This window comes from Bombus huntii, chromosome 6 (genome assembly GCF_024542735.1).
Source record: "Bombus huntii isolate Logan2020A chromosome 6, iyBomHunt1.1, whole genome shotgun sequence".
Taxonomy (NCBI): Eukaryota; Metazoa; Arthropoda; class Insecta; order Hymenoptera; family Apidae; genus Bombus; species Bombus huntii.
Genome location: NC_066243.1, coordinates 12,324,979 through 12,339,115, shown reverse-complemented (window position 1 = coordinate 12,339,115; position 14,137 = coordinate 12,324,979). Strand labels below are relative to the sequence as shown.

General features: G+C 48.9%; 1 protein-coding gene across 2 annotated transcripts in view; it reads right to left on the bottom strand.

Moving 5' to 3' along the window:
* Window positions 1-14,137, bottom strand: part of LOC126866546 (protein vein) — a 200,614-nt gene that overhangs the window by 52,661 nt on the left and 133,816 nt on the right. For both annotated transcript variants that reach the window (XM_050620279.1, XM_050620278.1), the window contains one exon: window positions 9,468-9,610. In XM_050620279.1, the coding sequence (XP_050476236.1) occupies window positions 9,468-9,610 (143 nt within the window). The remainder of the gene's footprint in view (window positions 1-9,467; window positions 9,611-14,137) is intronic.

Here is a 14,137-nt window from a genome sequence, read left to right as displayed (position 1 = left end):
AAAAAGAAAATTTGGGCCGACGCCGCCTCCGGCTGGATTCCTTTAGATAAGTTCGCTCCTACTCGCCGACTAACGCGCGGATGTAAATTTCGAGAAATAGCAAACTCAACGCGATCTACGTGGTTTGTTTTCACTGAGAGAATCTCTCTCGCTTGCCTCTCGTCTGGTCTAACGCGGGTCGCTTCTACTGCGGAATAACTAGGAAATAATCTAAATCCCGGGTATAACACGGACCAAGTACGCCTCGTTCTCCATTGGAAAAAATGTCGCTTCTTTTATGCCTGCCCGGCACTAATTTTAAATTAACCAAGTATAATTAGACAATTCCGGGGATTCTTTAATTTCGCTACAACGTAGGTGTTTTAGTTTTCGAGCTAATTTAAGTTCCTGCATAGCCTAGATCTTCTATTATTCCAGTCCTGCTGCGAGTAACCTGAATCTACCCTATCTTATCGTTACACGGCGCACAGTCTAGATTCAACATATCTCGAAGGTAATGCGAGTTCTGCGCAATCTAGACGTGCCCTGTTTCAGGCTTCGAATTTTCTCCAACCGTATTAGGCCTAACATACGTTCAGCAAAGTATAATCCAGCTCCATCTTAATTCGGTTGCCACGTAAACGGAGAAGCGTCGGAAGTCTTTCTCTATCGATCGAGCCGGGTACTTTGAACAACGCACAACCCAGCTCGTGACCCGTCTATTCCGCGACGCGTAATTTAGTAATGCGTTTTTTTTTGTCCGTCACGTGAGTGACATTAATAAACCGTGTGTCGTGTCGGTGGTCGGCCATTAGTCTTCGACGGTAAAGACCGACAGGCGGAGGCAGGTTTCTTGTCGATCGAAAAATCGAGATAACTCTGACAGTTTAATCAAACACTATATTTTCATTCTGTACGGGCGCGGTGTAATATTTGCGCGCGCCTATATGTACCATCGATTGTATAGCGTAATTTATTTCAAATGCACGCACACTCGTGAAAGGGAAAGGCTCGCGAAGCGTACGCGCGATATCTTATCATTATCCCATTTAGCCGTGCCAGCCGGCAACAGAACGCATCGTATTCCTGCTACAACTTTTTTCCCCATTCTGGGTCGAACAGCCAGCGTTGTCCGGTACTAACAGGGTCGCCAGCTTCAACCCTTATCGCGCGTACGAAGTAAATATCTCGTGCTCGACTCGAGGATCGTTCAAAGAGACGCACAAAGAATTTTCTAATGGACCTTACAGGTTCGATTTCTCTATTGAATCGCAGATCTCGCGGAACGAAGCCTTGTAACCAATCAATCGCGTAGTCGATATTCCCGGGAATATCGGATGTTAATCAACGATGCGTACGAACAATTATTTTAGAGGCGATACGGCCGAAAATCGAATGGAGCTTCGAAATAAAATTTTCACAGGCAATCGAACATAGGTGCACGCACACGCACGACCGCCTGCCTCGACGAAAGGAATTGCCGGCAATAAATGCTCATCGATATTCGCGGTCGCATTTTTCCGCAATTATTGCGCTCGAGAATTCTGTTGCCGGTCGATTCGACAGGAGAATATTAAATATCTCGATGTTCCGTGGTCGACGGGCTTTCGCATAAACATAGCGGTAATTAGTTTTCCTAGGATTTCATTGGCTATTGCGTAGCCTTGTTTCGCGCCAAATTTCCCACTAAGTAAATTAACGAACAGCCTATGCAAATGTCCCAGCTTTTCACTCTCTTTCCGCATTTTTTCGTTGGAAAATGCGATTCGCTGCCGGGGAATATTTGTCAGACAGATTCCACGTTCCTTGAAAGGATCTTTTCTACCCTTTCCAACTTTCATTCGCCTCGGATGGCAAATTAGCGTGGACGCCGATGGTACTTCGTTAACGAACCCATCGCGAAGGAACGATGAAAAATACCAACCTTCCCTCTGGTCGCCATAACTCGATCGATAAAAGCAAGATTTCTCACGTACAAGCAAGTCAAAGACGAAATGATACTCGATACTCGACAAGTGAAATAAGTCCGTCAGTGGTCAGACAGATTCACGAGCGCGATAGCTTTCGGTAATTCGTAACCAATGGTTTCTGAACGATGAAATAAAAAAAAAAAGAAAAAACTTGTCAGAGCTAAACTAAGTTATCAGTCTGGTTCTTGTACGACAACCTATTTCTTGCCTTTACGAGATACAAGGCTGTTACGAGCACCGGCAAAACTGTCGGTTGATTTCATCGTTGAGGGCATTGTCGATACACGACGAACTCGCTGTTCGATCGTACTTGAACGAACACCGCGTCGATGACGTACGAAGACAAAGTGATCGCAGAGAAGGGATCGATCTTTATTTTCGTTGTGAATTATTTCGAAATAGCGTTGTAAATTGACAGGACTGTAAGAGCTGTCTTCCAGCCTGGAAAAGCATGCGACATGTACAGACGAGTTTGCAAATTTGGATCGGTATCGACACATAGATAGCTCCGCTGCTTTTCATCTCGCACATCTCAATTCGACTCGATCATAGCGAAAAGCGTCAAACTGGCGCAGCCAAACTGCAGCTCACGGAACACGATCTTATGGTACGCGAAACACGATCTGGCGCGTCTGGCTTCATATAAAATTCCATACGTTATAAGCCTGGAGCCCGTCGTTCTCGATGCAGCCGGTGACGTACACGTCGTGGCCGGTTATCGCGCGAACATCGCTCGCTCGCAAAAAGAACTCGTCGATCGTGCCCGCTTGGGGAGACGAGTTAATGCTTTTACCGCTCGCTCAAAGCTCGTACACGCCCGTACTCTACGCCGCAGCCGGTTGCTCTATCGTTTCTCGCTAGGCAACAACGAGCTGACCGACGACGCGGTGGAAAATCAAACGGCTTTCGCGGAATCAACCTTTTGATCCTGCGATTGGATTGCCAACCGAGTGGCTCGCGCTTTTCTCCGACAGTCGATCAACAAATAGGATTCCGTGTTGTTCCGTCTTTTTTATCTAGCGCGCGTGCTGCAGATACAATTTGATGATTCGTCTGTCTACGCGTCGTTTCATTCGCGGTGGTTTCGATTCGATTCGTCGAAGTCTCGTGACTCGGATCGGCGGAACTCGCAGGGTCGCAATTTCTATTTCGCGAGACAGAAGGTCGAAGAAGAGGCGTAGCACCTTGCCGGGCTACGAAATGGTTAGCCAAACTGTGAAAAATCGAAACAACTTTGCAGCCTTCGTGGCACCCAAATGGCGATAAATAAGCGAACAATCGTTTTTCTTTGGTGCTCGTTAGAAAACGGCAGCTCCCTCGATAATTAAACTGTTATTTCGCAGTCGAAGCTAATTAGCAACGCGATATAAACGAGGTCGAGCAAAAAGCAGCATCACCTTCGGAGAATATTCGCTCCTGATAGCGGCTCTCGTAACTGCAAGCTTTTACATAATACTTCTTGTTTGTTCTTCCAGAGAGAACGAGTATTTCTTTCCGAAGAAACGGAGAGGTTGTCGAATCCCCGCGTTGCGCCTTACGGCTAATGGAAACCGGCGCTGCGCGCAGACGATCATAAACGTTTCAAGAATCGTTCTTTATATCAAGAGGGAAACAGACTGGGCGTAGAGGCGGTTGATGATGGCGTTGGATGCATGCGCTGTTTCGCGCACCAAACAGCTCTATTCTATTCGATTCGTTCGGTCGCGACTCCCATTGTAAAGACCCGGACTGCGCACGAAATTTCGCGCCACGTCCCGCACGTTACGTAGTAACGATGGTGAATGTATGCACGTTCTCGCGTCTATGCCGGAGAGCTAAATCGCGCGCGGTTTCTGCATCTGCATCGCATTACGCTCGGAATTGGCCGACGAATGCGATTGAAATTCGTTGGAGTGCCACTTCGCGGAACGAGTTCGCGATTAAGCAACAATTCCACGCTGTTGCCTCGCACTTGCACGGATTCTCTGCCGATCCTTTGCACAAAATGTTCCATCCTCTTTTTGGCAACGGGCGTCTAAAGCGAGCGCGCTCACGTCGAATCTTTCGTACCGCGAGAATCCAACGGGTTTCCCGCTCTGTCGGACAAATCTTCGAGTTTTGGTTAGACGAACGTGTCGCGAGGTCGAAGCGAGACGACGCGCGTATACGAATTTGCTCGACACCAAGCCCGATCATCTAATACGGGTTATGCCCGTTCACCTAATACGGGTTATGCCCGTTCACCTAATACGAGTTATGCCCGTAGTTGTAGGTTAAAGGGTTAAGTATGTTATCTCTTATATCCAAAGAGCTGGCTTCTTCCGATATATGAATTGCATTATAAAATAAAGATAAAAGTGCAAATAATCAAAAACATTTTATTTCATGGATAAAACACGAAGCAACCTAGTACCATTCGACAATTATTACTCGCGATACCAACGGCTGTTTCGGCAAGTCCGACCAAGTTTGTATCATGCGAATTCCCGCCCAGATGCGGATAGTTTAAACGAAGGGTCGCGAAGGGCTCGTCGAGACGAATGGTCACGATGGGAGGCGTATTTCTCTCGCAACAGAGTTTCCCAATGTTGCGTAGACTATACTCATCGAGGCAGACTCGCTAAACAGACTTCCTACTGCTGTTATCGCATAATATTATTCATGTCTTTCTGGGTCGTCAGTTGCGGGAAGCGTCGCTTCGAACCGACAGCGTGTCTAATCCATCCAAACAACACGCAGACGATTACGAGGTGTCGGGAAATTCCTCGAGGTTCGTTTTAAAACTGTTCAATCACTCGCGGAGAGACGCGATCGCGAGGAAGCACGCCAACGGGAGTCGTAAATTCCCGTTACGATTAGACAATCGACGCCGCGAGATGATCGAACCCCTATTTCGATTAGGATAATAGGGGTTTAATTGAATTTGAATTCATTTGAATCGAATTTAATTGAATTGAAAAAATATGGTTTAATTGAATATGACGCTGATATAACAAGTTATAAATCACAGTTTATTCCAACAACTTTGTAAAGAAGATATGCGTATGTATAAGATAAGTAAGTGACTGATCTACGGGTGTAAACCCGGTCAAAGGATGTTGACTGTTTGAAAGATGAAAAATCAGTGAAGTTCGGTGGTGATGCTGTGGCGGAGGAAAGCTAAGGATGGGTGTGTCTAGCGCACGGGACCATCGGATTTGTTGGTGACGATTTTGGCTAAGAGAGTGAGGGAAATAGGCTTCGTTGTTAATTGATTATTTGCTATGGTGGTGGGTGAGGAAAGACGCTAACCGCCCTCGAAGTAAAGTTTCTAGTGGGAGGCCTCATACGTGAGAAAAGGCAACTTTCCCGTGTCAACCCGTGGTGGACGATAAACTTTAGGAAAGAATATCTGTTCGGTTTGAAGGACCTCGACTAGGAGATTCCTGAGATGTATGGAGGATACTTGAGACTATTGAGGGTACGCAGTAAGGATCCGAAGACATTTGGCTGCCATCTTGCCCGCGGTGTGTGGCCTGGTTTAGGTAGAGTGTTGCCCGATGCAACAAAGACGGATGTTTGAATTTTTCTAGCAAAACAATTGGGCGAAAGATGTCACAGATCGTTCGTTGGGAGTTTTAAGGTTATATGTAGCCTCTCGATTCCTATCGCAGCGATTTACTATCCTCGACAACTTGGTTCCCACGACCGCGTCAACGACTACGACAGAATGCAAAATGATAGGTTGCACGGTTCGCTCTGCCGTAGTTGGAAATATCGTTGACGGAAAATCCCAGGTGGTAGGAGGATGATCTTTCGCTATGTGTATTGCGTTTTTCTTTCGTACATGGCGCCGAACTTTGCTGCGGTGACGTGCATAATATACCGTCAGACCTGGCAAGTAGTACCGGTAAGTGGTATGAGCGACGTGTAGTCAGACGGAGCGTGTGCCGCTCCATTCCACCGAGGACGGTTGTTTATTCGTCGTTGCGAAGACAGGCTCCGAGAAATCGCGCGCGACAAGTTTTGGAGTTTCCAGCAGAGCGCGCATCTTATACGCCGAGACAATGCCGCGAGCCACGTCGCGTGTAACGACCCCCGGAGAGAGATCGTATTCGTTACACGGCGAAATGCTTTGCACCGCGCTTATCGCGCCTTTCCTGCAACATTCGCTAACGATATTCCTCCCGTGTCTCGTTTTTTAAGCGTTCGCGCTGCCTCGATGCGAAAACTCGCGATTCCTTACGACCTCGTAAAATTTAACTTTTAAGAGAACCCGTAGAAACGAGAAGAAATTTTAGGAGAATCGTGAGCCAAGAGGCTGTTGTCCTAATCGATGTAACGTTCTCCGTATAGTAGTAACGTGGGACGAGGCCGCAGTGTCTATCAATCTGCGTTTAATTAATTTCTTAGGAACAATCAGCTTTATATCCGCGTCAACACGGCGCCATGCCAGTGGATGGCTATCGCCGTTTGTCCGTAGCGTTCGCAATGCTCCACGCAGAAGGAGTTTACCTTCCGCTCATAATTGTTTCTATTTCGACGTTTCGTCGCCCCTTCTAATTGCCTCTGTTCCTTGTCTCTTCGCTTCTGAAAGCATTAAACGGACTCGAGCGATTCTCCAGCACCGGATCCTCCCTCCGCTTCGCTCCGTTATCGTTATCTGGCGTATCAGTATTTAACCACGGTCATTAGCCGCGTCTCTGTTGATCATCCACTCTCCTCGTTTCGTCGTTGCTCGCTCGAGCGAGAACTTTGAAACGATCGATGTTCGAGCCACATCCGCTGCCGCTCAGGGCCGCTCTCGAGGATATCGGAGGCTGGACCGGGAAACGACTCTTTGTCCGACGCCGAAAGCGCGCTTTCTTCCACCGATTCTCGTGGTCGGTGAAATCGTACGCGCGGATAAATTGCCCGGGCCGCTGTCTTGGTTTTTACAATTTCACGGTTTCTGGCTACGCTGACGCGAGCATTCGCGCACCGTGCAAAAGAAACTCGTTCCTTTTCTCTGGCCTCGGCTCACCCTCCGCCCCGGGTATTTGACCGGTCGAGGATTTCTCTCGCGGAACTTAAGCACGAAACCTTGGCTTTTGCGCGATTCGCGTGGCGACGTGTGATCCGCAACGTTTATTTCGTCCCCTCGACGACTACGACGACGACTTTTCCCAAGTGCTCGAAACTCGTCAAAGCTTCTAACCGCGATATCGATAAACCGGAACAGCTAACAAGGCAAACGATGGAACTCCAACGGTTCCTCGGAGGTTCGTTAGATAGAGAACGCCTTGCGATGCATAATTTCGCCGATCTGCGGCTACAACACCGATGGCTGGCACGAGTCGGCTCTTTCCGACTAAACGACGCGGAACGCGCGCGTTATTGTATCAAGTTACACCTCCGTAGTAGTAAAGCGTGCCATTGCGACTGCAACGGCAATTGTTAAAACATTGTGCAGTGGAGAGAGCGCTCGGGCCTCGAGTAAGGCACGAACATTCGAGTCGTAGTAAAAGTTTGTGGTAAATGTTATTGCAGTCTAGCTAGCGCGCTGTTCGCTCTTTCGAGTAACTCTAGGCTTATAAACATTACCACAATCTGTTACCGCAATCGAGCAGCTAACCAGTAAGGAAACAGAAGTCACGGCCGCGGCGCGTCGTCCAAATGCCCTCGAGCGTGCTACCGACCGTAAGAATAAAAGGGCCGGTCGAGGAAAACGTGTCGAGTGATTGTTTGCCAGGGCACGTTCTTTCCATCGAGTTCACCGGCGTCTTCGGGACGAAACGATCGCGATCGCTTCCTTCGATCGATTCTTTCGTCGATTCGATCGTTCGTATCGCCGCTCGTTTCGTTGCTCGAAGCATAGTGGAGGGAAAATGCGGGTAAATTCCGCGAGAATCAGGACAACGTTCCATCGTTGCGGGATTTACGAGCCGGTCGAATGTACGCGAGTGTACACCAAAACGGGTAGCTGACCCGCCATCAGCAGTTCAGAGCTATATGAAACCCTGACGTGGCTGGCAGGGTTGTAATTGTCGCCCTTTGTCCGTCATACGAGCTCGCAGTGCCTCGGTGGCGGTGAACCGCAAGCTTTCCCGGCCTTGCTGGAACCGAGCGCCGGCTGCGCGGGCATTATCGCATCAGGTGCTTAATCCTAACTTTATCACCTGCGTCTATCGGCCCACTTCTGGAATGGATCTTTCCTCTCATCGCTATTCTCGATATCGTTCCTCTTTCTGTCTCGATATTTAACCAATTTTTCAACGATTATCGTTTCTTCGGTGCTACAGCTAACTTTCGAGTATTCCATACGTACGAACGACCCTTTGTGCGCGGGTCTCGGTCCGTTTCGCTTCACGTTCGGTATTTTCGGCGAGGAATTTCTCACTCGAACACCAGCAATTCCTTCGAATTGATCCCGTATCGTGCTGGAAATTACAGCACACTGTAAACTGAGTTACGCGTTTGCAGTACGAATTTCACCGCGGTCGAGCTCCGCGTTTTTCCCGGTCTAGCTGTTACCGCCACGGCTGCATTTCTCAGTTGGCATAAATACCCTGGCGAAAAACGTCTACCAAATGTTGCAGGTATTATGAAAACCCATAAACTAAGGTTCCGCGCGGTGGCCTTCTGCTCGAGGTCTAGCCGGCTGTCGATCGATAAGCGCCAATGCGAACTGTTTCAGACGTTTATGCACAACGTGCTGGTCGCATCTTTACGCGAGACGTCGACCGTAAATGGCTACACCACCGTGCCAGTGAGCCGATACTCGCATCCTCCGTGGACGATCGATTATCGTTTCGTTCCAGACGTCCTGACCGAGTTTTCTACCTACACTTCCCTTTCATACGTATATCTTCCATCGTATTGCGAGATAAATGAAAAATTACTCACCTTTCCAATCGTACATTTATGATTTCCGTTTGCACCGTGTTTAACTTACGTGACATACCCGAAAAGGGATCGAAAGATGTTTTTATATTCGCCTTTTATTGCGCGGTATTCCCTTTCAGAACGTCACGCGATCATGAATGAAACAAAAAAGAAGGGAAAAGAATGATTTTCATGGCGACAATAGGGTCATCGAAATGTCGCAGGTTGCAGAGCAGTGTATCGTGAAGTCGCGTCCCGTTACGCGTACAAAACGCGCGCCTCTATTTTTTCGAGGATTCAATGGAGATTCCGCTGCGGGTGCACGCACCATCGGAGTTATGACGACAACGAGTGAAAACTGAAGCGCGTCGTGATGTGCCGGCAGGTGTTCACCGATCGATCGATCGATCACCGGAAATCCAGCCGGCATCGAACAAAACGCGTCCCTCGTTCTCTTTGTTCGCGAACGTTCCTCCTCCCGTTTTTGTATCGACGATCGACGCTCGAATAACGAAGCTGCCGTGTTTTTAAGGACGCCAGAGTATCGTGTTTCTGGAGTATTTTTATTAATGAGATAGATAGAGACAGACATGGATTTGTATCACGGAATAAGTAGATACTCCATTCTCGGTTAGCCTCTCGTTTGTTACAAAGATGCAACCGTACGATATGTACGCGTACATCGATGATACTCACTGGTTTCCGAAACTCTCGTATCGTGAGCGACTAGAAGCTGGGCCGCGAGTGAGGCTCGATGACCGGAAGTACTCTCCGCTACGCACTCGTATCTGCCGCTGTCCTCGGGTTTCGCGGAGGATATCACCACTTTCGATCTCCGCCTGCGAACAGATAACGTGATATTCATTAGACTTTCAAGACCTTGTGCCTATATAAAAGCAAAGTTTACGCCATCGACACGGGGATTTGTGATAATCGTTTGCTCTGGTAATATTCAATGGAAACGCGGCCAGATAGCGGATTAGTTCGTTTATTATCTTTCCAACAAGTACACGAATATCGAGGTGGCGTGGACCGAGCTCGCGTACCTTTCTTCGAGTCCCGGGAGAAGATTGCGCAAAGTTCGGGCAAACAGGAAGTTTTGCCTGCGCTCCCAAGGATCCAAATACACTTGCCTGCGAGCTTCCATGGGGTTTAGAGCGGTCTGAAATTTCTGGACTTCTCTATCCGGGAAAACTCGTTTTTCCGTATGAAGAAGCCGAAACTTCTGCCAGGGAGCTTTCGAACTTGCCCTCGAGACGCCGGCAAATTTAATAACTTTTCAAACACTGCGGATTACTGCCGGCGAAATTCCCTCGTAACGCAAATATATCGATAACGATCGATGCGGTTCCGGACGTGTTCTACCCACGTCACGTTTCTCCTCTGTTTTATCTCGAATTCCAGATTATTTCCTAAGCTACGCGTCGAAACGTATGAAAGCCGCTTAGGAAAATCGTTGCCGCCAACTTTACGCGCGATCCGTGCTCCTTCGGGAACGAATATCGAATAGGAAAACTACTAAACTGCAAATACTCCGCTTCGACCAACGATGTTGGTTTGCAGCTGCCTCGAGACGTCGATGCGTTGGAAATTCGAAAGAGTGGAGCAAGAGAGCAGGGACAACGGAGTCCGGTAAATTCGAGAACAGGCAGTTGTTGGCTTGAGATAGAAATGCAGAAGCTGGCAAGGTCGAATCGCCGGGAAGCAGCGAGGAGCGTGGCATTTCCGATCGCGAGGCAAAACGTGAGTTCGTCCTGAGATAGCTCCTTAAATTGGAAGCGATTCAACCGACTCTGGAATGGTCCCTTGTCTCCTTCCACTTGTCAGAGGAGTTTCTCGATGGCCCTGTATTACGCCGCAATCTAGCGAGTCCACGTACTGCGACTCGGAAAGTTAACGGACCGAAGAGAAGAGAAGCTTGATCGTAAATCCACAGTCGGCTGGAATTCGCAGTCGGAATTTCAAGGGTGGATCTTCGACTCTGGCCGAACATGTCAGACACCGGCCTTTTTCCTCTTCGTTTCGATAATTTTCGTCTTGGTAGTTCTACACCACGTTCTTAAGAACCTCGATGAAAACGTGAATCGAAGCGACGCAGAAAGAAAGAGCCGGTAAGCTTTTTGGCGGTTAAATGACGCGAATGCCACGCGCTGGCGCCATAATCCTTCGTCGATCGAATGCCACGATGGCTTAGAGGAGCTGTCATTTCGAATTGGTTTTCAAGCTTGGCTGGCGCAATTTTGAAACCGAGATAGGATAAAATGGACAGCGCCACTTTCCACTAATTCCAGCATTTCAACTGCAGCGATGATTAACGAAACGCGTGCGCAAATCGCGATTGGATCGAACGCAATATCCGTGCCCGTTGCGCCGTGAACATCCGGAGAATAATCCCTTAATTGCGGCGAGATCGATGTTTTCTCTGGTCCGTCTACGCTGTTATTAATTTCGCCGTGTTGTCTCCTCAGCGAAACTCCATCCAGCTAACAACCTGTCTCGCACAATTTCATCCGACGAACGTTCTTCTTCGATCTGTGCGTCGCGATCGTGCTCCACCATCCACCATTCGATCTACCATGTACCGTAGGAATCGAATCGAGGAATTTCGCATCGAGAACGACCGCTTTTCAGAGAGAAAGAAGCTTGCTCTTTGCTGCGAGTTCAACCGAGATTTCGCGGAGCGAGAAGTTTTAATTCGCCAGCTCTTAGGGCGGATCGAAGCGTGACGAAAGAATTGAGAGATCGCCGAAACGGATCGAGGGACGGGGTAATTGCCCTCTCAGGTGGAAGGCCGAGAGGAGTTAAAGGTAATGAAAGCGAAGAGTAGTGCGGTGAACACAATTTGCGCGGCCCCTGCATTAACTTCAACTTTTTTCCTTTACGGTCGACCTTTATGCGCCTTTTACGCGATACCTTGGTTCCACGGCTTCTTCTCGTACACCCCGTACGCGTGTTTACATAAATGTATGCACACGGCCGATATCAGAGGATGAATACAAGATCAGCGGTGTTTTGCATTCAGGAGCTTGAATTTGCCGAAGCTTCGCCGTAAGCTTGTTCCCCGTCGTTTTCTATTTCCTACCATCGGCAATCTTACATTCGAAAGATCGATCGACTAGAAATTTTCCAATTGCAACGTTCTCAGAGGACGAGCATTTTCCGCAACACCCACTCTTGTGCCAGATGACGACCGACGGTTGCGAAAATGAGATTTTCATTGGCATCGTTTGTCGACCCTTTTCTCTCCCTTTTTTTCGATTACCGAAAAGCGGCAGCCTCCGAAAGGTCCGGAGCCGCACAGGTCGCAGCGAAAATATTTGCACGAGAGCGGAGAGCTAAGGGCCACACGGCTTGTCGTCTGTTCATCCCCTTTAAGCGATTTCGCATGCGAGCGTTCACGAGATACGGAGATACATAGTGAACGAGAGAAACGTTGGCTGAAGAGAAGAAGAGCAGGCGAGTGGGGAAGGAAGGACGAAGAAAAGAGAGAGAGAGAGAGAGTCTGGTGCGACGGTCACAGGGAACGAGAAAAAAAGAGAGGCGGAGAATGGTGGCGCGAGAGGAGCAGACGGAGAGGCGGTGGAACCACGCGCACGCCATGGATCCAGCAGAGAAGGGTTTCTAATTTGGTGCCGCGGCAAAAATCGACACTCCGTCTAGACTACCGCTACTCTCCGGTTAGTAGACGCGTATATATGCCACCGTGAGAGAGAAGAAGCTTCCAGGAGAATTCGACCGACGGAGAATGAGAGAAAAGGAGCGAAATAGGGGGAAGGAAGAGGGTCGGACGGAGAGAAAGAAAGAAAGAGAGAGAGAGAGAGAGAGAGAGAGAGCTGGAAGCATGGGCCGATGGAGAGGGATAAACCGAGATTTCTATTTATGTATTCCACCTCGTTCATGAGTCGGTCCGTCTTTCGCGCTCTTCTTTCATCTCGTTACGTTTTTGCGGCCGGTTAGCCTACCGATCCTCCTCCCTGGCCGTCGTACCGCCACACCGCCATCCCTCCGCGAACCCCTTTGACGCGTTCCAAAGGGAATCGATCCACGAGGATCTTGTAACGACCGGCTCAGGCGAATCGCCAGCTACGCCGCGCCACGCCGCTTCCCGAACTCAAGGCCGTCTGCGGAAATTTCCTCGCAAAGTTTCCGCGCGAGGAGATAGCCTAGCGTGAGTCGACGCATCCGGACACCTTTTTCATCGAGTCCCGCTTTTGCTCCGGAGCCTTTCTGCTTTTAATTACTCTCGGCGAACGAGGATTTTTCTGGGATAGAGCCGGGAAATAAGTTGGAAAGTTGCTTGATTACCGAAGAGAAACTTGGGAGATCGATTTTCAGTCGTAACACGTCGATACGTCACGTCGATAGCGTCGCCGCAGAAGACGTTAATATTAGATGGATCGCGGAAATTAAAAGATCGGAAGGAACTTACGGCGGAGCTGTTCGTTGCGTTGCATCGAACGGGAACCCGGTTACCCGGTTCGGATAACTTTCAAAAACGTCGCAGGCTTTCGATTATGGGTACTCCGATATTCCGCAAGGTGATGTCACAGGCGTGGAGATTAGGCGGTAACTCGGAAGCTTAGCAGGCCAACCGCCTTAAGAATGGATTTTACGATCATCCTAAGTGAATGCAGCCCCTCCACTTACTCCACGAGATAAGTACGAACGCGCTAGGAGTACCTATACGTAACTTCCCCTTAACGTTTCAATAACGCGCCTCATCCTGACTTACAATCCCTATATCACTATAACACCAAATAACGCTTCTTGTACTTTGCACGAGTATCCCTCGTTCCAGCCACGTGTTAACTCCACCTCCGCCGACGCTTTTTCTCATCATATTTTCCCGTTGATCGCGTAACGAACGGGACCCAATTCACATCGGCTGGCTCGTAAATCTCGCTCGGCGCAATAACGTTCGTCAAATCGTCGTTCAGCCCACGTACTCGCCTACGTCTCGCGAACAAAAGCAAGTGCGATCGCACCGTCGTTACGCGATCGTTTGCCGGCACGTTAATTCGATATCGTTGATCCTCGATATCGGACACACGCTCGTCGAACGTTTGCGATTTTTGCTTCGATTTCTTTATTTCTATGGACCGTGTGTTTCTACGTTCGCCTACTTCCGGGCAGAATTCACGGCTAACTACCAGCGCGCTCGACGAGCCGCGATAAAACCGAAGCTGGACGTCGCTCGTACCACGCGATGTTACGAGCGTCTCTAGCGCAATTATTGCCAGACTCTCATAGAGAAATTCATTTCCGCGACACGTCCCACGGTGCACCTTTCGTTTATTAACGTTCCACCGGATTTAGACTGTCGCGCTAGATCCCCTTCTGCCATGTCCCTGCTGGCCGTGTTATCA